Source organism: Solea solea, chromosome 14 (genome assembly GCF_958295425.1).
Source record: "Solea solea chromosome 14, fSolSol10.1, whole genome shotgun sequence".
Lineage (NCBI taxonomy): Eukaryota > Metazoa > Chordata > Actinopteri > Pleuronectiformes > Soleidae > Solea > Solea solea.
This window is the reverse complement of record NC_081147.1, coordinates 10,358,634-10,380,669: the sequence shown is the minus strand read 5'-3', so window position 1 is coordinate 10,380,669 and position 22,036 is coordinate 10,358,634. Positions and strand designations below refer to the sequence as shown.

Sequence of the window (22,036 nt, the reverse complement as noted above, 5' to 3'; positions counted from 1 at the left end):
ACCAGTGTGCTAGTGCTTTCCAAACAGATGCTCAAAATGTGTTTGTGTGTGTGTGCCATAATTGTGTTTTCATGTGATTTCCAATGATTGTGCACTTTGTATTTATGTCTTTGTGTGATTGTATTTTGCTCCAAACAGATGTTTTTTATTTTTTTTCCAATGTCTGTGTACAAGCTGAATTAGATCAACACCAGTCGAGGCAGCGAGGCTGGCCATGGCGGATGATATTCACTGTACGCTGCACACACAGGCACACACCCTTAACCTAACCCAAACCCAACTAACCCTAACCCCAGCCTAACTTTAAAACATGCCTTCACCTTGAAATGTAGTCATTTATGTTATGGGGACTTAATTCGTGTCCCCATAAGGAAGACAAGTCCCCATAATGTGGCTGTGTGAACAGATTGTGGTCCCCACAACATAAGGAATACACACACATCCATGCAGATGCTACCATGTAAATGCAGTTCCGCCGCCTCCCCCTAACACCACCAGTCTCTTTTCCCATGCCTCCCATAAAATGCCCATGCTTTTAGCATCACTCTGAAGCATTTTAAGATGCTATTTATTTAACGGCATGATTATCTATCTGGTGCCACGATGATTTATCTCGCAAAGCGACTGGGCACGCTATTAACGACCTCTCCTCTGCAGGTGGCAGCTGTTCCGATGAACTTCAAAAAACAAAAAAAAACAAAAAAAGACTTGAATGTTTGTATATACAGTGCATTTACTAAATCTAAAGCGCAAGAAGAGATTGGTCAATCAAGATGATGAGCACCAGTGGGTACATGAGTATCAAGAAAACATCCTCTTTGAACAAATAATGTGCTAAAAATAAATGCAGCCTGCTTGGATGCTGGGGGCCTTGGGGTGATTGCATATATTCTAAATACAAAGGCTTATGCCAATCTGTCATGTCTCATCTTAACTAATGTATCTCTTCAGGGAGCGCCAGTTTAGCATTTAGCATCTACAAACATCCCACCACTGTCACCTGACAAAAACACCATGTTTGTAGTGCTGATGCTATGGTTGAGGCACGTGTGTGTGTGTGTGTGTGTGTGTTTCTACATTCATGGCATGTGCAGAAAAAGAGAGCGAGAGAAAAGGGAGACAGTAAGAGAACAAGAGAAAAATAAACAAACAGGAAGGAGCGCTGGGAAGGAGGGGGCTGTAAGGCAGGGAGAGTTAAGCCAAGGCCTGGAGGAGATTTCAGTTATTTACATATGCAGATTCTGGTCACCCCAGATCCCTACCCTCATCAAGAGAAACCAATTAAAACTCTCTTCATTTAATGTTTACCTTAATTAACCATAACAATTAATGGCTTTCCAACGTCCTGTTGTGGCTTTTTCAATTAAAAGCTGCCTGTGACAAAGGTTGCAATCCACTCCACTAAATCATGCAAGCAATTCTCCAGTGAGTATAGAACAAGTCCAGCTCTGGACAAAGTAATGACTGAAATGCATCTGTAGTTGTCCATTCTGGTTTATGCTTCAACTTTTACCTCAAATAAAAATGTACTCATTTTGTTCAAATGTAGATTTTTATACTGTGCTGGGGTCTGAACATGCCTGAACACTTACATGTCTGTGTGTTCATGCAAATGGCCATGTGTGTGTGTGTTTGTGTGTGTGTAGGTGTCCAGCAGCCGCGCTCATATAGTGGTCAGCAGATTGTTGGGTGAGACCCAGTGGACCATTAGCTGTCGGTAGCTGCCAGAGCTGAGAGCTGATGATGACAGGTGGTGTACGCACCCTGGAGGTCTGACAGGCTCAGGGCACTGCGCCATGTAACAGCAGCCTTTACTACTGGCACCATGGTTGTGATGGCAGCCTTTAACACTGGCACTAACACAAGTATGGCAGAGGAGTCACTGGCAGTACCATGACGGCTGCGGCAATGGAGCAGCCATTACTACAAGCAGTTAAACTAAAATGGCAGTGACTGTTAATTGCAGGGAATCCAATACACTGTCATCACTATTTCTGAAATCCTCTTGGCAATTGCGTTCAAATCCCTTCCCAGACTCAGATGACAATTGTGATTGCAGGAATAATAATGAACCTGTAGATTTGTTAGTCAAATTATTATTTATTTTTTTTTACAGCAGAATTCAGCTCAGCAACAGGAGGTTATTGTGCAGGTTATAGACGTCTTCATTTTATTTTCTCACTGTCTCCATCGTTGTTTAATTAGCTTAACTTTGTAGTTGCCGATTGACAGGAACCAGCACCTTTGCCTATGTTTGCGTATAGAGACATCTGTCAGGCCTTTAAACCAGGCCTGAAAACATTATTGTTTATTGAAGCTTTCTCTTAAATTCTCAATTTATCATCTTAGTGCATTTGAAAGACAAGAATTAACTTTTATTGGCAAATCACACTTTTATTTCTTGTAATTTTAATGACTTTTTTAATTTTAATGTTGATTTCAATGTAATTTTCTCTGCCTTTGTAAAGCACTGAGTTTCCCTGTGTATGAATAGTGCTATACAAATAAACTTGCCTTTCCTTGAGTAAAAGTAGAAAGAGAATGCCTCCATGGCAACCATATCCTTGTCAATTCAGCTATATTGTCACTGCAATAGCTGCCACCTGTCAAAAATACACACTTCTCTGACACCCCCCCCAACACACACCACCAGAAGCATGTGTGTGTGTCCCCACAGAGACACCTCTGTGTCCTCCGCCCCCTTGCAGCCTCTCTACCAGAGTGCAGAACACTCTGATTTTCACTAATCTCTCAGTACACTCTCATTGTTCCTTTCTGCTTTGAGCTTATTCATGTGCCACTCATCGTGTTCTGCTCTCATTTTAATATGCCAGCAGCACAGGGAGCTCAAACAGTTTGGAGCTCACTTATTTGACTGTTCATTAAAAACAAACAAAACAAAAAAATCCGCTCACCTCTCACCTCCACGAGCTGATCACGCAGTTGTGCAGAATGTGACCGCTTATTAAAACGGCTGGACTCTGTGATGTTTCCAGCACAGAGTTTATGTAAACAGATAGCCCGTGTGGCACCAGTGCACATAAAGAGATAAAAGCAAGGGCTGACGTTCTGATTTGATGACTGTTGCCATGGCAGCAAGATGATAAGGAGGAGGGGTGTATGCATTTACAAAGAGATCGACAGACAGGGAGAAAATTATCCCACTCTCCCTCTCTCTCGTTTTCTGCTTTAAGCGCACACACATGACACACACACACACACATCCCTGAACCCCCATCATCCAGCAGCACAGACCAGTAGGTCTTCTCTCGGATCAGTGAGCTGTAAAGGTCCATCATTAGGACAACAGGGCGGGGTCCAACATTCTGACAGCTTGTCAGGAACAGAAGCCTGCATGGCTAACTATGTGATGAGACTGCTATTAAGGAAGAGAAAAAACCACACAACTGCAACAATAAAGCACCTGGTGGATTCACAGCAGCTCCTCAGCCTCTCCTGGACGGCTGAATGGGTATTTCAATAAAAAGCGTTTCTGGCTTCAGCGGATGTGTTTATAGCATTTCCTCTGGCCAAGCGCAGCACCAGGGTTAAGTTGATCATCTCTCACTCTGGTAAAATAGCCAGGGGAGTCCGTGTACCACTAGATCAACTCTACAACTTAAAGACCCTAAACGTTACAGCTCAGATGATCGATATGGCACTGAACAATGTTCTTTACGAGCTAATAGACAAATCCATTCCTGCAAAACCCCCTGGGCCTTGGGAAGGCAAGATGGGAGTTAGAGTACATGGCTGTTTGCCTGATGTTGCCACTTAGACCACAAGTTACACACACATACAAATACCCCATGGTCAGAGGAGACACACGCATGCAGCTTGTGTGTCATGTGCCGCTATACTGGCACAATCTGCAGATGTTTCTGTCGCTCAGGGTTTTGTAGTTTCTTGAACGCACTGGAGTGCCTGAGCTGCCAAACGAGGATTTGTGTCAGGAGTTCAAACACATAAAACCAATTTCATTCACATTGTTTAAATGTTTTTATCTGACACTTGTGGATAAGAGAGCTTGCATGAAACATTTGTAATTCCCTCACAATCTAATTAAAAGTCCAGATTGCCTAATAAATGTCAGAGTTGCATCATAAAGTAGAGGAATCCTAAAACTCTAATGCCCGACGGAAACAAAACGAGCTCTGTGTTAACACCTGTTGTTATTTCACCAGGTTCCATCAGTAGGTCTAAATGGTATTTCAAATGTAGATAAAACAAGTGCCACTGCTGGCTGAAAACAAAACTTATCAAACATCTAAACCTCACCAGAATGTTCTGATGATGGCTCTTCAATATCCTGTGTAATGTCTTCTCCTGCCAGCGAGCATCTCTGTCTTCCCATCTTCTCTGTGCCCTCTCGTTGTCTTTCTCTGTGCTGTGTGCTTGCTCATTAAACCATAAGGTCAGTTTTTCCCTCCACTCTCCCACCCTTTGTCTCCATGCCCTTGCTAACCTTCTGCAACACTTACTTGAACACAGCTTGGCCAAACTTGACTGCAAAACTTTGCCACATCATTATAAAAATAATGGCCCGTGTTTATAAAGAATACGAGGGCCCTCTTTGACATTGTGCAGTCCCCCGGGCCCTTGAACAACCTAGTTTATAGCCGGCATGTTACATTTATGTTTAAGGTAACATTCATGCTTGTCTTATTCAGAGGCAAGGACAACATCTACACTGTGAAAAAAAATATTTTAAATGACTTTATTTGAAGGTCTAATGGCAGCAATCTATTTTGGGGGTAATATGGCTCATTTAGTGTTAATAAGTGTAAACCTGGCAGGCATCTACTCTGTTATAAAATAACTTTCACACTCAAGGTGGAGAACATTCATTTTGATTATCCTTCATTTAACAGACACCAGTTTAATAGAAATGGAAATTACTGTGGATAAAAAAACTGTTGGCATATTTCCCTATATTGTTGATTAGCAGCAGGTGTTGAATACAGTTAGGAAACATTGCACTGAAAATAATTTCAAATACTAACAAATAAGGATACATGAATAGTGATCAGTGTTACTTTTGTTTATAACTGCAAGCCACACTACTGTTCAATAGAGGATTATCAGGCTAACACGCTACTAGGCTATTCATTCAGTCTTTTTTTTACTCATATCACATTCAGACTCCAACAACTCCAACATTGCAAATAAGTTTACAAATATATATCTGTTAAGGTGAAAGTCGGTGCTATTTTATCTCACTCTGTAATGTTGTGTTTGTGGTATTAACACAGCAAGTAGCTAATAACATGTCCTGATGTAGGGCTGTTGAGTTCATACTGAAGCATGTTTATTTTCAGGACTCCTGCTTTCATAAGGCTTGATTGTTAACTTGGGGACTGTAAATGTTGGAGGCAATTTGAAAAGCCATTTTCTCAAAACCATTACCACCAGCGAATGGCAGAATCGGAACACAAACCTTTCTAGTGTATTCATTTAGCACTGCGATCGGACATTTAAAAATAAAGAAATAATGCACTTCCTGTGGCCAATCAGAACCGAGCACTAACTCCGGCCGAGGTAACTACACACACATTTGCATTTTAGCACTTGATGGTATCTGCTATAATGAGAGTAAGAGCCTTTGGTTAGACTGCAATTTGTAGTTGCCTTAGAACCGTTTATACGAGGAGGATCTACACAAAGTGTAGCAATGTAAAAGCAAGAGGCTGTCGGCTCCATGCCAATGTGTCAATCCCCAAAGTACAGGGGGGAAAAGATAAGCTGAAAAGACAGACAATTGGATAGAGTAAATCTGCAGCTGATTAAACTAATGAAAAACTGGTCAATTAATTAGCATCTCATTAAAGAACAGCATCGTAACCCAGATAATGCAGCTTTTTTTTATAAGTATTGCACGCTGCAGTAATTCAAGAGGCTGACATAGATTCTATCAACGCTGTCTCTTCAGTCGTCCACTCCCAGCTTTTATTTCAAAACTTTGCCTTCAATGCCAAAGATTGTAATATATATATATGACTATATGTATATATTATGTATATATATATATATATATAATATATGCTAAAGTGGTGTGTTTAACCCTTAGTGCTCACGCGGCTTGGTAATTTGCCATGGGAATAATACACAACTCCTTATATGGACATCCTGGGGGTGTGTGTTTATAGGTCACATATTCAGTTTTTTCATCTTCTTATGTGTTGTTGAGTGAAAGTTTTTAGTTTTTTAGTCGTGATATAAAGTAACAATTAATTGTGCAGAAGTCACAAAATGTTTTTTCTTTTATTTTTGACAAGACAATAACACAATTTCAAATTTGTGGCAGCAGTAAAGCTGAAGTCCTTCGTTGTTTTAGCACAAGAAAGTTCTCATCCAAAAAAAAAAAAGCCAAGTCTTAATTTACAGTCATGAGCACAACCCTGACCTCGTCCAAATCTAACTCCTTTGAGATAAAAAAAGAAACTACAAGGCAGGCCTTGGGCTGGGTGATATGTAGGCAAAAAAACATTATCACAATAAATAAAGTTTTGCTCACACTTGTCAAACACAAAACATCTTGTAAATCTGAGGTACAACATTCAAAGCAATTATTTGTTGCCCCTCAAAGTAGTTGCACAGTGCATAAACACGAAATCAATATATTCTGAACCTCTGTTACATTGATATTGAAGAAAAAGATATTGCAATATACAGTATATTGTTATTGAATTATTTCCCAGCCCTAGTCAAACCTTATCGCCCAACTTTACTACACTGCATTTTATACCTTTAGTTTGGGAACAAATCAAACCTAAAGCCAAGTTCTAAAATCGACAGAAGCAAATGATTTTGATAGTTAGTTGCTACTGGAATGTAATGTTATTTAAAAAAAAAAAAATATTGGTTGCCCACATATTTATGACTATAATAACTGTATTTGTGTTACCTTATTATTTATTTTTATTGAACTTTTATTTTAACAGAAAGTCACATTGGGAATTAAAACTTCTCTACAAATGAGGCTCGGTGCCTAAGAGCTGCATCATACATGCACCTGGACAACCAAACAGACATCCGAAAATGATAGATATAAATAGCACAAGGCAGCAATGATTTGGCATTATTTATCTAATAATTAAAGCAGCTGAACTCCGTCCTATATTTTATGTTTAAAACAATTATATTTATTTAAAGGATCATTTCATAACCGTCATAGTAGGAAAGGCTTGACGAGTGCACTGCGTGGCTCTTTTAGTCCTGGCATTTAGTAAAGAGTAAAGAGGAGTATTTACATAATTTAAAGGTATGTTTGATGATTTCAAAGGCAAACTCTACATAAAAGATCGCTGAAGATGCCCTGAAGCTCTGCGGCAGGTGAGCAGGAGGAATTTAATGTTGGTAAGAATAACTTATGACTCAAGTCAGTAAGAAACTTGCCTGAGACAACTTTGTAAATTAAAATGTAACCGTGTTGTAACGTTTGCAAAGTGAGGGATGGCAAGCTCACGAAAAAGTGATGGGTGCTGAAAGCAGAGTTGATGATGTACAGTACCTCAGGGCGACATGATATAGGAGGTCGAGTTTGGACAAGGCAAACCTGTAGATATATCACCAAAATCAACCTGTTATTCAGACTGTATGTGTGGGTGAGCAGTAAACTCCAGCTGAACTACACTTTCTCTTTCTTCTTTTGTCAATCTCCTCATTTCAGGGTGTTGATGCTTTCCTGGGTTTGTCAGCAGGTGTGACTGTGCCCACAGCCTTCCTCAAAGGAAGGGTCACAGTTGGACATACGCCATCATTTCTGGCAGGGCCGTAATGTTGCCCTCCACAGTTCAAAGACAGTGCGCGCCAGTGCGGACACCCAGAGACAATTAATTATGCCCTAATCCCATGTGGTCAATTCAAAAGAGAACGGCAACAGCCGCTCACCGAGCTGGTTCAATCGACTATCGACATTGAGAAGAATCATCACCTTGTCGTCAAGGGAGTTCTGGCATTTTCCCATGCAACTGGTCCACCCCCCACCACCACCATCTTATTACACACACACACACATGCACACATGAAAGAGAATAAAGACAGCGGTACAAATATGACTTCACATACAAGCTGAATCTCCTACTCTTTCCTAATCTGCTAATCACACACACACACACACACACACAGGTTTGTGCAGGTATTCTTCTTAGAACAATGAAGTGACTTCCATTCATTTGGACAGCCTAAACAAAGAGTTAATGCCTGACCCTAACCTAAGCCTAACCACAATTCAAGTCTTTGAATTCAAATTGAATCCTCAGAAATCAGGTTCTGCCGTCTCCATAGAGACTACTGGTCCTGACAAGGTCAGTCTTTATGCCAGAAATGGTCCTAAAGAGGTAAGTACAAGTACACTCACACACCCACACACAGTGACTAAATTGACTTGTCAACTTCAATCAGAACAGGAACAAAAGGATTCCTGCCAGTTTCAAGCTCCCATCATTAATGGGTTTGGGAGGGGGCAAGCTCAGAAGACAAAGGGAGTGCAAGGTCGGGCTGACTTAAAATGCACTTTCATTTTGGCAGGGACACCAGCTTTTTGATTTCGGCCCCTTTACGCCAGCATCTTGTTGCGGGTGGTTCTAAGTTTCATTATCGCTGGGAACAGAGGGGCATGTGAGACTTTGTTGTGGTGATGGAGAGATATGTGACATCCATTATGTATTACCTATTAGGGGATGGCACGCATGGCCACACCGGGCCACGCGTTGAAGCGAGATGGACAGGAAGAGGATGAGAACAAATGGGGCGTTGGTGAAATAAGAGGAACAGAGCTTGCCAAGTACAGGATACAAGAAGACAAACAGGCAGCAAGTGTGAGCTAAAGTAGGCGTATGTTTCTTACATGAGTCAGGGTTGGGAGAGCCAGAAGATACGCTGTACTGCTCCTCATGTGACATATAGAATCCACACATAAAGCAGCTTTTCGACTGCATTATGCCAGTGAAGTGCTTTGAACATTTAAATCCTTTCCTCTAACTCCTGTGGCTTCATCCATCCTCATTTGCCTCTGTTTCCTCTGCCGCATTCCCATCTGCCTCCCCTATTTTTGCTGCTTTAATTCCGAGCCTGGATAAAGATGGGACCCCTCATCTCAAATGGTAATAACTTCAGTCCATATGCACACAGCCATCACAAATTGATTACTGTGTAATGCTGCAAGCACTCACACTCCCGCTCCCTGACACCCTCTCCTCTTTGCATGAGGCTGACTCCATGTCCAATCTGGCTGTCATTGAGCGGCACCTCTGGGTGCATCCCAATAACAGGACACTTTCTAACCCATTTCTCCTCATGATCTCCATCTTTCTCTCTCTAAGACTCCCTCTTTTCTAACATTTTTAATGGAACTCTCCAAATTGGCTTCTCTTTCACCTGTTTTACCCTGAACCACTCATTCCTTTTTATCCCCATTCTAATTATACCATTACATTACCATTTCTATTCTCTCATTAGCATTTTTGCTCTTCCTGTCACTTATTATTCTCCTTTGTAATTCTCTTTTCCCCCCTCTCTCTATCACCCTTCCTTTTCTCAGCCGTGGTGAATACGTTCCACCTTTTTTGTGGCACATAAACAGACAGTGCCCTTGGGGATGGGTTGGAGAGCTCTATCTTTGTTTCTGTGCACTTCTAACTAACTCTCCATCTGCAGGGAGCCCAGCCAAGCCCAGCAGTGCAAGACAGATAGCTGGCACCATCCCAGACTCTTCTCTAGTTGGCCCCATATCTTCACCTCCGCCTCTCAACTTCTCCCTCCTTCCAGGCTATAGTTTTCCCACAGAGCCAGTTGTCAGCTGCCCTCAGGCAGCCAGTCAAGTACTGTAGATATCCAACACTGACAATTCCTTTTCCTCCAGGCCTTGAACCAAAATCTTTCCCTGCTTTCGATGGATATTCAATCCTTTTCCAATGCATGTGCTGAAGATGTACATCACTTGACTTTCCTTCATCCTCCATCCCCAGTCAACCCCAGTTTCACCCCCAATATGAGAGACTAAACAATAGCACATTTTCTGCACTTAGCCACAACAAAGTGCCTTCAAAGACCTTAAGCATTAGCTTTGGTTCAAGAAATGGGAGTTTCAGTCATGTACCGAAAGCCTCAGAACGAGTAATAATGTTGGTTTTTGCTTTTAAGATGTTTTAGGTGCATTTTTTCCTTTTATTGGACAGGATAGTGCGGCATAGGGTGGTGACCCAAAACATTTTCCCTTGCATTCAATAGTGAGAAATTTCTCCGCTCTGTAACATGGTGTGTAATGTGGAGTGTGGTCAAGGACAAAATAGTGCATGCAATAAAAACCATTAATCAAAAAGGTGCACTACATTCTGCTGAACTAAAGTTTTATATCCCTCGGGCCTTTAACATACGATGAAGAATCAAATTACTGAGAAAGAAGAATCATATTTGTACTCACCGTTGTCAGGCTCAGACTTCCTGTCGTGCTCGGTGTCAGTGAGCGATAGGGCAGAGTTGGCGCGGCTTGTGAGGCAGGAACTCTGCTCAGACTTGATGCCACGCATCCACATGTGCTGCAGGCCGTGAGCGGGAGAGGGGTCCACCTCAGGCTCAGTGTCCACGTCCGAGCCCATGCCCAGGGAGTAAGGGCGGCTGTGGACGTGAGCGACCGGTCCGGAGCACAGCGCTTCCTCCTCCTCCTCCTGTCGCTGCTGCTGCTGTTGGTGGATGTGGTAGTCTGGGCTCCTCATTTGACCAGATTTGCAGAAGTCTAAATCTAGAGTGAACAGGAGAGAGAGACATGCAGATTGAGGCTTAGAGCCATAAAGCCTCTAATACCAGCATGTGTTTTTATTTACTTTAGCAACTAAGCTTGCCAGGTATTTGTTTGAGACAGGCACTAAGAAGCCAAACACAGAACAGCTCGCAAATTATGTCAGAAGACGGTCTGTTATTTGAGCAAGCATTTATTAAAAGTTTTGCAGGTTCAAATCAAAATGTCACCGTTGATATTTTTAACCATTTGCAGTGAAGCTATATCCTGTTCTGGCTTTCTGGTGTGTGTTATTGCGCTCAAGATGTATTGAACCGCTGCTCAAACAGAGCACTGATCTCATCTATATTCTCCTTGGTGGGGTGAAGAGATCAGATAAAGATCAAACCTTATTAATATTGACTCAGACTGAGAGAAAATTTGAGCCTCATATGCTTTCAGGTATTAGAACACCCGCCAATCCCAAGCATCAGCCTGCTATCTGAGAACATCAGATATACTGTCTTAGTCCTCTGGTTACACTTCAATTCAATTCAATTCAATTGAGTTCTTGTTTTTTTTTTCCTGCTGAGAGAGTAAAGTAAATTTTCTTCCTCGCCACACAAGTTTTCTGTTTTAGACTGTGTAAGTGGAAGTGATGGAACTGATGTAATTTTGCAAAGATCAAGGCATATATCCAAATCTATACAGATACCATTGTAGCTAGCAACCACAAGGACTCCACTGAAGACAGAGGTAAAGAAAAAAAAGACTTCCTCTCCTTCTCACTTAGTGCAGTTAATATTTGTTTTAGGTCAGGTCCTCTGAACACGAACCACAGTGTTTCAATAAGAGCCACAGTCCTGTTGACCACTCCACTGACCGGCGCTGTGTCCTGCTGTGCCTTTTTGATGAGGTCGAGACCAACTGTGGCTCGCACTGTTCTGCTGGAATTAAACCGGCACAAGATTGGTCGCTGCTACGCACTTGTGTTTAGCTCAAATTGGCTGCAAGAGGCCAATTCAACAGCAGACTGGCTATTTTTCTCGGTGACAAACGCTGATTGACTTTATGCTGAAAATATATCTGCCCATTATGTTTTGAAGCATAATTTTAGCAGATGATTAAAGCAGAACTATGCAGGATTTTTACTCAGAAGTAACAACTTGTTGCTGGGCTGTCTCCGCTCCCCCTACCGTCTTTTAGGGGAAAACCAGCCTTGCAAGACCAAATCAGGAGGTTTCGCAAAGTTTTGGGTCTCGCAAGAAACACAAATTGTTTTTACGGCACTACACACACACCCTCGTGGCTATAAGGTCAAGGTGGCGATAGCATAATTTTAGATGTTCATCATGGCAGAGCATGCGGAAAAAAAAGCAGAAAAAAAAACGTCAAGGAAGTGAGGAAGAGGAAACGAGTGTGTGACCGAGCGAGGGGCCACACAAAAGAAAACGTCGGACCGGCTTTTTCCGACCTCACCATGCAAACGATTCCTACAATGTCCCCTAGTGTAGACCACCGCCACTACGCAACAAAACATAAAATCACTGCTGGCTCCCACAGTTGTAAAGGTGTTTGTTCGACCACTTTTATGAACGACGTCTGTTGCTGCTTTGTTTTCAGTAGGTGTTTGGCTGTTCTTCCATAAGCATGGACATGGCTCCATGGGCTTGTATCCGCTGGCTCCATTGAAAACAAGTGCACATGGCCAGGACAGGGGAAGGGAGGGGGGAGCATCAGCTGTGAGTTTTTATGATCCTTTATGAGGATAAAGTGGTCGACACAAGGGGGAGCTCCGTAGAGAAAAAGGCGAAAAACCGACCAGACTTGCAAAGTTCCGCTATTCCCTGCCATTACAGTCAGCTGCTCACTTTATATATTTGTCTACTTCAACCAGAAGAACTTGTCACGTGCAAAAGAATGAATATCAGCCAAAACCATATGAGTTTTAATTCGACTGTAACGTAGTGCTGGATGTAATGGAAGATAAACACATTCACATTATGTTTACCCAAGGGTGTAATTACCACTGGTGAACAGGGACATGGCTCCCTCATAACAAAGTTCCCAGACTTTCCCAGCCATGAAATTCAAATACTGTTTGAAAACATTTTAATCAGAAGTCTTAGATTGGCATAGATGTATAAAAAAAAGTCTCTAATACAGAGGAGGCGTCTTCTGTCAAAGGCTTTCATTATTTAAATTTTGAATTCATAAATTAAATATATCTTAATTAATTTATTGACATTAACTCACACAATGTTTACTGTGAGTTTTTTTTATTCTATTTTTCCTGTGATGTAGCCTGAGGGGAAGAGGTCTAGGCACTAATGTGGAATGAAAAAAATATGCATATTTATTCATTCAGAAATTAAAATGCACTTGTTATTTACCTTATTAATGTCTTAAAAACATTGTTAAGTCAGTAAGAGACAGCACACTTTAAGCACACAATTAATTGAGATTGCTGTTAAATTGTGTTACTTACTGTGGTACAAAGATCATACTTGTGTTAATCATTTTGGTAAACTAGATGTAATTTATTTACTATACAGCATTTCACGTGGTGAAATATCTGTGTAAACCCAAACAATTAGACTTTAGCCTGGAATAATTAGAACCTGTAACTGATTTGTTAACAAAATGTTCAAAATTAAAATAACTCAAATTTGAGCTAATTAGCAGGTAAACAAACTAATTAGTTGTGGATCTAGCTGACTAACTATCCATTTATAAATAGTCTTTTTTTAATACAAGAAAACTTTTGGCATAATGACAGGGCAAAGAAAGGGATAATGTAGGATTAAATGGACAGAGAGGAATTTGGAATATGAGGGAAAATAAACAAGTGGGAGAAGAGAAGCGACGGAAGGAAGGGAGGATGAGGCCAAACACAGTGGTTTAAAAGATGAAGGAAAATAATAGAAACGGGTGGGGAATTAGAAGAAAAATGAATTGGCTGATCTTTGTCAGGAACACTGTAATCCATTAAAAATGTCACTGGAGGCAATGTTCCCCCTTAACAGTTGGTTACTTAGGTAGGGTATACTATATATAGCTCAGCTGCCCAAAGATGAACAGATGTGCCTCGCAGAAGCGACTGCCATTGACATTTCAAAGGCTGCTTTGGGGGGTCGTCTGCACCTTACCATATGACACTGATGGCAGGGGATGTTGTTTGTTATGGAAAGAGAAAGACTGAGTAACAGTTGAAAAAGGAAAAAACTTCCCCTTGACGCCACGATGCTGTCCATCCAACATGATGATGACTAATGACCATCTACAGGTTGACGCATGGCAAACAATACAACAAAATCCATAGCAGGTGGCATTCAAACCAGGGACTCCCTTGAGCGGGGCGCTTGTCAGGAGTTGTAACTGTTATGAATGGCTAATATTGCTTGTTAGCATGGTGGGTAGGTCTTGCAGACTCGCAGGAGGCAATGGTAGTGGGGAGAGTACCCATTGATCACGATGAACCCTCCACAGTGGTGAGCTCCAGAAGAGATGCAGCTTCTTTCTTAACACCACACGTGACCTGCATAAAGGCCATCCATCACAGCACACACTGGCCCATTTCTCCACCTGTCACCAGCAGGGAAGAAGTATTTGGCGTGCGTGTCAACGCGCATGCCAACATGTGCCTATGTCCACCAGTGTTTGTGTCCGTGAGTGTGTGTGTGTGCGATGGAGGGTGGTGTTCCACCCCAGGTGAGGTTTGGGGTTGACCTACTTAAGCTGTGGGAGAGAAATATCACCTCCGTGGAGAGGAGGTAATTGGCTGCCTCCGACTGTCCTTCTGGCTCATTGTGGCCTGTAATAGGTAATTCACATAGGCCCTTTTAAAGACCTGTCTGTGTGTGTGTGTGTTACTCTGTGTTCACGTGCCATTTTGTGCCACATACAGTGACTGTGCAGACATTGACAAACTGTATATATAAAGTTAAATAAATCCAGCCTAATGGTACCTGGCTGGGGTTGGCTGTAGTTGCTCTGTCTCTCCCGGTGTGACCCGAGGGTGAGGCGCAGCTCATGCGTGTAGTCCGGCAGGGTTTCACGTGAAGTGTAGGAGCGGTGGTGGGCGCGGCCGTCCTCACTCTCGTCAGATGAGCTAGTGTAGGACATCTCCATTTCATGACGCCCCTTAGGCAAAGGCTGGTAGGGTTTACTGTCCATATCCTCCATGGCTCGAACTGCTCAACTTAGTCACTCAGCTCAGCTACGGCACAGAGCGCAGAGTCTGGAAGCAGTGAGAGAGAATGAAGGGAAGAGGGCACAGGTGGGGAGGGGGGTGGAGTGCAAAGAGAGGATTGGAGGAGAGGAGAAAAAATAGTCATTGAACATGGAGCAACATTGCAACATCTGCTCATTCTAGATATAGCAAACATTCATTAACAATGTTAGGAGCTGTATCTCTCTTAGACGACCACTGACAATCTGTGGATGGATTGACACATTTGAAGCCTGTCAGTCTCATTAAACACTGTCCCTCTGAAGTCATAATGAAACACCATTAGACAGATGTTCCTCCAAACAGCCAAATACATCAGTTCTGTCCAGCTCACATTCCCTTGTTCTCCCCTCATCCATATCAAACCCTATTTCAATGCACCTATACTACCATAAGGGATGATTGATAGGCACTGTGAATGGAGCACAGAAAAAGTGATTAGAAAATGCTTCATTCATATTAGTTCTCTTTCAACATGCTCTGCTTGAGGCACTTTCAGCCTATTTCCTGCAGATATAATGTTTCTAAATTGAGCTTGAGAGGGTCATTGCTCAAAGAGACAAAGTGCTACAGTATTGACCTCTTCAGGGAGTCCTGTAGTCCATATATCAAATCCATTAAAGCATGCCTGCTCAATACCTCAGAGATCTGCAGCACAGGGTGATCACCACCAGCCTGATACAAGTTTACAGCTGACCTTTCTACCACTGCAGTAGAGCTTTTATTCCACCTGAAAGACTCCTTCTCCGTGGCCTCACACTCACCCTCCTCATCTCCAGTGTGCATGCACCAGTTTGTATGGGCACACGCACGCACATGCACACACGCACACAGACACACACATTTACCCCTGACAGAATACTGTCAAAAACTGGGCCAAGTCTCTCCCACATTCATCCCACACACACACACACACTCACCCCCTACAGACATTATCATAACACAGATGATCTCTAAAAGCGCTGGACTTGATTCTCTTTAAATACGTAAGCACATCTTGCATCAAATTATCAATACCGGGACACATTCTGTAAGCTCATACCACACATTGAGACACGCGCACACACACACACACGCGCACAAGGTTCCCTGCAACCATGATGCCTTTCATTTTGATTGGCAGGAGTTATTGCAAGGAATCAAAGCACACTATTATCTCAGGTGCCCTGTCAGAATGGGATTGACTGGTGTCACCTTCTCTCTCTGGTGCGGCAAGGAGCGAGTGTACATTACCCTGCGAGCTCTGAGCTCGCTGCAGGCACTGACTGCTGTCTGTCTCTCTACTGAGGCTCTCTGTCCCGTTTCATGTCTGTCACATGTCCACACGCAAGAATGAAAGCATGCAATCCGGCACAAACCAGCACCATCTTGTTGAGTTGAGTTGAGGTGCACATTCTTAGATCGTCTAGTTTTGCTCAATCATGCATGTACACTGATGCGTAGGGACACCCGGTCCCGGACTTTTTGCTGATATCCGATATGCCGATATATGCTTGGCACTGGGTCCAACTGCAGAGGTCATTTAGTCTCATCTGTAGTGAAATTAACATCAAATTTTGCATACTCATGTCGCAGCAGGTGTAGATATAAATATCTGCATTGTGTAAAATAAATAAACGTGAAAAAATAGCATAGAATACAATGAGGTAACAGCTTATTCAAAGGGATGAATGATATTGAATAAATATCTCATTATGATTATTTTGACTGAAATTCCAATATTATTTGTGATGTTAGAGGGAATGGAAATGTTTACATCATTATTCTTATTTTCATTTGAATAAACTGTGTGTTATTTGTGCAGATCTGTGCAAAACAAATATGTGTCCTCAGTTGGTAGTATATGATTCATATTTAATCTAAAGTAGTATTTCGACACACATTTTGGTTTTAACAAATATTGCAGTCAGCCATATTGCTATTTCAATTTTTAAAAGCCAATATCGACCAATATTGATATAGCGCAACTGATGCATGATATTGCGTGATATTGATATCGGCCAATATTGCGTGCTGTGCGAAACATAGCTCTCTTTCACCATTCTTCTCTTTAATACCAGTACACCTCTGCTCTCCCTCCTCCTTATTTTTCATCTGTACTTCTCCCCTACCTCGCATGCTTTCCACCCTCCATCTTATCCTCTGCAGTGCCTGCACTTAGAGAAGTAAGCCTGCTAATTCTACTCCACAGTGGGGTGCCCATTATGGGTTTGATTCCCGGTTTTGATGTCAAAACCTGGACTTTGTTTCCTAAAGCCAAGCTCACGTCAAACAAGACACATGGGCGTTCTACAGGACAAGTGAGCATGTGCCACCGAAGCGCAATACTAGCCTACATTTGCAGAGCAGGAAGGATAAGAGGCGTATAGAGGTCACCATACCTTCATTGTGGATTATCTTTAATGGAAAACACATTAGGAAGTGTCATAATTAACATCATGCAAAAAAAAAAGAAAAAACCTTCCCGACAGATTCCTCTCATCATTTTTTCATGCATGTGTCAGGAATACATGTGCATGGAGGGATCTCTCAGTGAGGGTAAATAAGTGCTCTGCTGATTTCATCACTGCACTGCCACGGACAAACATCTGATCTTAATCATGCTCATGCAAGAGGAAAGGATGTAAAATTCATAAACCTCAATGATTAATGCAGTCCAAAAAACCTATTCCATGCTGCCGTATTAACCACATGACTGTGCTGTATGTGTACAGCAAAATGGACAAAAAGGATTAAAAAAAAGAAAGACCGTTTTTACATGCTGTGTGTTTGTTTGCACTTCTGTGTCTGTGCGCAGTGATGATTTCATGTTAAATGTAAGCGGAAGCTATAATTCTATAAATGTGTAATGAACTCGTCACCACTTGGTCTAAAATAATATAAAGTGACAACACTGAGTGAAACACACGCATCTTATTACACTCATCACTAACCCACCCTCTTTTCTCTCTGTCCCTTATCAATCCCTTTTTCACACATGCACGAACACCTTTCTTTCTGAGAACACTTATCGGACCTAACTGCTTTGCTATTCTTGTACCTTCATCTCAATTACCACAACTAAATATCTAGCCAGCGTCATGGTTATGTAACCATAAAGGCTAAACTACACGTGACAGTTTCTGGTGAGGCTCTAAAACAGAGATTTTGTAACAGTCTTTTTCAAAAGGACTGTAGCACAGAGGAGAACAAATGAAAAATGTAGCAACTAAAGCCAAAATCCAACAATTAATAGTATGGGGACAATTAAAATATATATATATATGTATACATATATATATATATATATATATACATATATATATATTTATAAAATATAAAAGTGTTGTATTGTCCATATGGATGTAAATTACAAATGAATAATAATAATTACAGTAATAACTGTACATTTAAAAAAATTATTAATCATGATAACTATTGAAATTCTGCAATTAATCATGTTTAAGGAAATAATTAATCATTTGAAAGCCCTTGTTTAAAAATGACGTCGAAGTTGAGGTTGGGTTTGGTAACATGGATCAAAAAAAAATCATGTCCTTTTATTGGTAAATAGCAAGTGCCCAAATGTGTGAAAAGGGCCAGCTGTGACCATGGTAACAACGACTACATCACAGGGTAACACAAACTCTGTGCTGGCCACAATGTCCTCACTCCAACATGAACTGGTCCTCACAAAGACAGTCATGAGAGACAAACACAGGAGTAATAATCCATGGCAGCATCGTGGCAATAATATCTAATGGGACCTTTCACCCACTTGATCCCCTGCTTTCTGTCCCTTTACGCAAACAGTGTTCTGTTTTGCAAATCTGCTTAGAGTAGAGAGAGCAACACAGTTGGATTTATTTTCCAAGTCATCTCCAGAGGGGCGGGGTTTCCCTAAAATGTCCGACATCAACAACAATAACACAAGCAGCTCGGCAGAGATTGCCTCGTGTAATGTCAGTGGCCATGAGGACAAGTCAAAACTGATTTAGACTTTCCAATCTCAAACGAATGTGCTGAAATCACGACGAACAGGAAGCGAGGGCATGCAAAATGGATAAAGGAGAGGCAGGGAGAAGATTGGGGCCAGACAGAGGCACAGAAATTGAGTTTCACATCGGTAAATAAACAACGAGGATGGGGAGAGCAGAGTGCCATCCAACAATATAAGCCCCTCAGGTTATTGATACAATACAGTTCCAGGATTACAAATACATTTTTATCATGCAGAGAAGGTCTGATTTTCATAACAGCCTGGAGACCCCCAGTGAGTGAGGAGCTACTTTCTTTTGTTAACTCAGGCCTTTACACGTCTCCAAGAAGCTTGTTTGCAAAGAGACAAGCTAATCCCGCTCACTAAACAGGCCGTGCAAGCCACAGGAATGATGATGAGAAACCTTGACAAATATATTCATGCTTGGCCATAAAAGTGATGCTCTAAAGTAAAGTCACAGCAATCCTTTTATTGTCTGCTTCTCCTTTTTTTTTTTTTTTTTTCATTTTGTCTAACATAACGATGGCTTAATCAACACAAGGTATGGAAGCAACGCCTGTAACTGCAAATGCAGATTCGGGCTGCAGGTCCTACGGGAGTAAACAGTGAGCTGTCAGAGAGAGAGAGAGAGAGACGCCTCTCCGAGAGCGAGGGCGTGTATGTGTGTGTGAAACAACATAAAAGGGGGTAAAGGAGATGGAGGGAGTGGGGCTTAAAAATCCCTTCCATTCGTTAGCACCATCATGGCTCCTCAGGCATATGACAGGAAAACATCACATGAGAGGCCGTGAAGGGCCCACAGGACCCTGTTCTACCTAAAACCACCCAAAACACAACAAAGGAGTACACCACCCATTGTGAGCCCTCTACGGTGGGGGGGGGGGGGGGGGGGGGGGGATAGATAATGAGAGAAGCAGAATGTTCACGGCAAAAATGGGAGGAATTGAAGGATAGAGAGATTGCCAAGTGAGACATGGAGTGATAGAGGGATTTAATTAGTGGATAAGGGCGAGCTATCTGTGGGCGGCAGCAGCACTCTCGTCACGTAGTTGCGCTTTCATAGCTGACCAAGCCTGAAATCCATGGCTGCTAATCCCAAGTTTACCAGCAGAACATATACAGTGCAGAGCGCAAACGCACGAATACTGTACATTCACGCACGCACACAGCAGCCTGGACTTCACCGCAATGAGCGATGAAACGCGGACACACTCAATGCCCTCGCGCCTACACACACTTACAGCATTTACACTGACCGACAAACAACACACTTGAACACCCACACAGCCCAGAGAACCAACACAGCCTTTACAGTCCTTTTCAGCGCGGGCTGCACGGTTTGTGTAAAAAAACATTGCTCAAGTTTTCTCTTGCAGTGTTTCGTACCATTTAGCTTTCATCAGACGATAACACCCAAGGTCACTGCACGTATGGACAAAGCAAGTCATATAGGTGGCCCGATAGGCCAGCGCCTACTCGGTTTAGAAAGACAGCCACACAAAGAAGCAGAGAACGCACCGGTTCTTCTCAGAAGCTGGGAATCCATGATGGACCATTTGCCTACTTACAGTGGACAAGGTTCAAATCCCACATCATCACAGCATGGCTGTACAGAAATCAATAAGGTCCCGAGCAATTCATGCCTTCTGAATGTGGCCTTGAGCAAAGGGAGCAGCTCAGTGCTAACTTTTCAAAGGCCGTTTTTACATCTTGACCACAGCTGAAACTTTTCTACTTTGGTTTACATCTTCACTGTAGAACAATATAAGCCCACACACACACACACACACACACACACACACAGACAAACACAGAGTCCAGACCACTAGCTTCTTTGATGATATCCACTCCTTTGCTGTGATCTAACACCCACTGCTGATTTCCCAGAAGGCCAAGGAGCAAACAAAAAGAGGACAACAATATGTAACAACACCATAGACTGTAATAACTGAAGTAGTCTTCTGGTTTGAAAAGTGAAGCCTCAGAGGAATGATGGATTTGGCACTCTGCTGGTTATAAAATTTGAGTTTAAATGGAATTCAATGGGAAGATATACTTCTACTTCTCACTTGATTTATCACATCAGTAAAAACATTTCCTGAGAGATCAATGGTCTCAATTGCTAGTTCCAAAAGTCTATGATGTCAGTTTTGTAAAATATGTTCTCAATTAGAGGAGAATAGATGATAAAGCATGGCATGTAGGAGTGGACACCAGTATGATTGACAGCTGGGATCATCTCATGGGCGCCTGGTTGCTCACGACTCTGTGAATTTTCGGTTCCAAAACCGACTTGGCGGAGCTCAAGACACATATCTTGACGCTTCGCGATGGCAGTGCGTTTTGCAACCAAGCCAAGACTATGTTCATTTTATGTACAGTCTATGGATGAAACAAGCCCTTTATATGTATTTGTATGCACAGCTGCACATTCACACGCAGCTGCATACAAACTTTTGACCCACAAACACGCAGACACCACCCAAAATCACATAATCAATATGCCTGACAAGTCAAAGCCTTATTCAAGACATTTGACATTTCTCCCCTCTCACAAAACACATGTCACCGTCCTCCCAGCAAGACTAAAAGGCAGTGCCCACAAACTCGCTTTGCAAATAAAGCTTTAAATCAAGAGTGACAACCTCCTAACCTCTCAGCATCAGCTGCTGCTTGGTAAAAAGCCTCTTTCGATAATGCATTTGACCGCTAAAACCTACAACACCCAAAGGAAAGCGGCAGCATTACACATGCAGAATTAATTGATAAATCAATGCCATTGATTTGAGAAATTGGGTTTGGTGATTTAGAAGGTATTTCCTGCGCATCTCCTTCATGAAGTCGTTGATTACAGTGAAATGAGGGAGTAAAGAGAATTAGTTCTGCAGATGAGCAGCTGAAAAGGTTTTCTAGTAGCTGTTAAGCAGCATTACAGATTGATTTCAAGATGCTTACTGGACTAATTTCCCATCTTCACCAATACGGTGTGTCTCATTTTTTTTAAATCCAGGAGTGACTGAGAGTAGGGAGGATTTGTGTGAGGTTCCCACACCAAAAGGGCCTGGGTGCTCCCCGTGGCTCCGCCTGCTCCTCAGATCTGTTCCCTCAC

At 42.2% G+C, this 22,036-nt stretch overlaps 1 protein-coding gene across 1 annotated transcript in view; it reads right to left on the bottom strand.

Annotated features, from left to right (window-relative positions):
* tenm1 (teneurin transmembrane protein 1) overlaps positions 1–22,036 on the bottom strand; it is a 172,656-nt gene that overhangs the window by 143,299 nt on the left and 7,321 nt on the right. The window contains exons 2-3 of the mRNA XM_058649610.1: positions 14,686–14,957; positions 10,424–10,741 (exon numbers count right to left, since the gene is read on the bottom strand). Of these exons, the coding sequence (XP_058505593.1) occupies positions 10,424–10,741; positions 14,686–14,902 (535 nt within the window). The 5' untranslated portion in view covers positions 14,903–14,957. The remainder of the gene's footprint in view (positions 1–10,423; positions 10,742–14,685; positions 14,958–22,036) is intronic.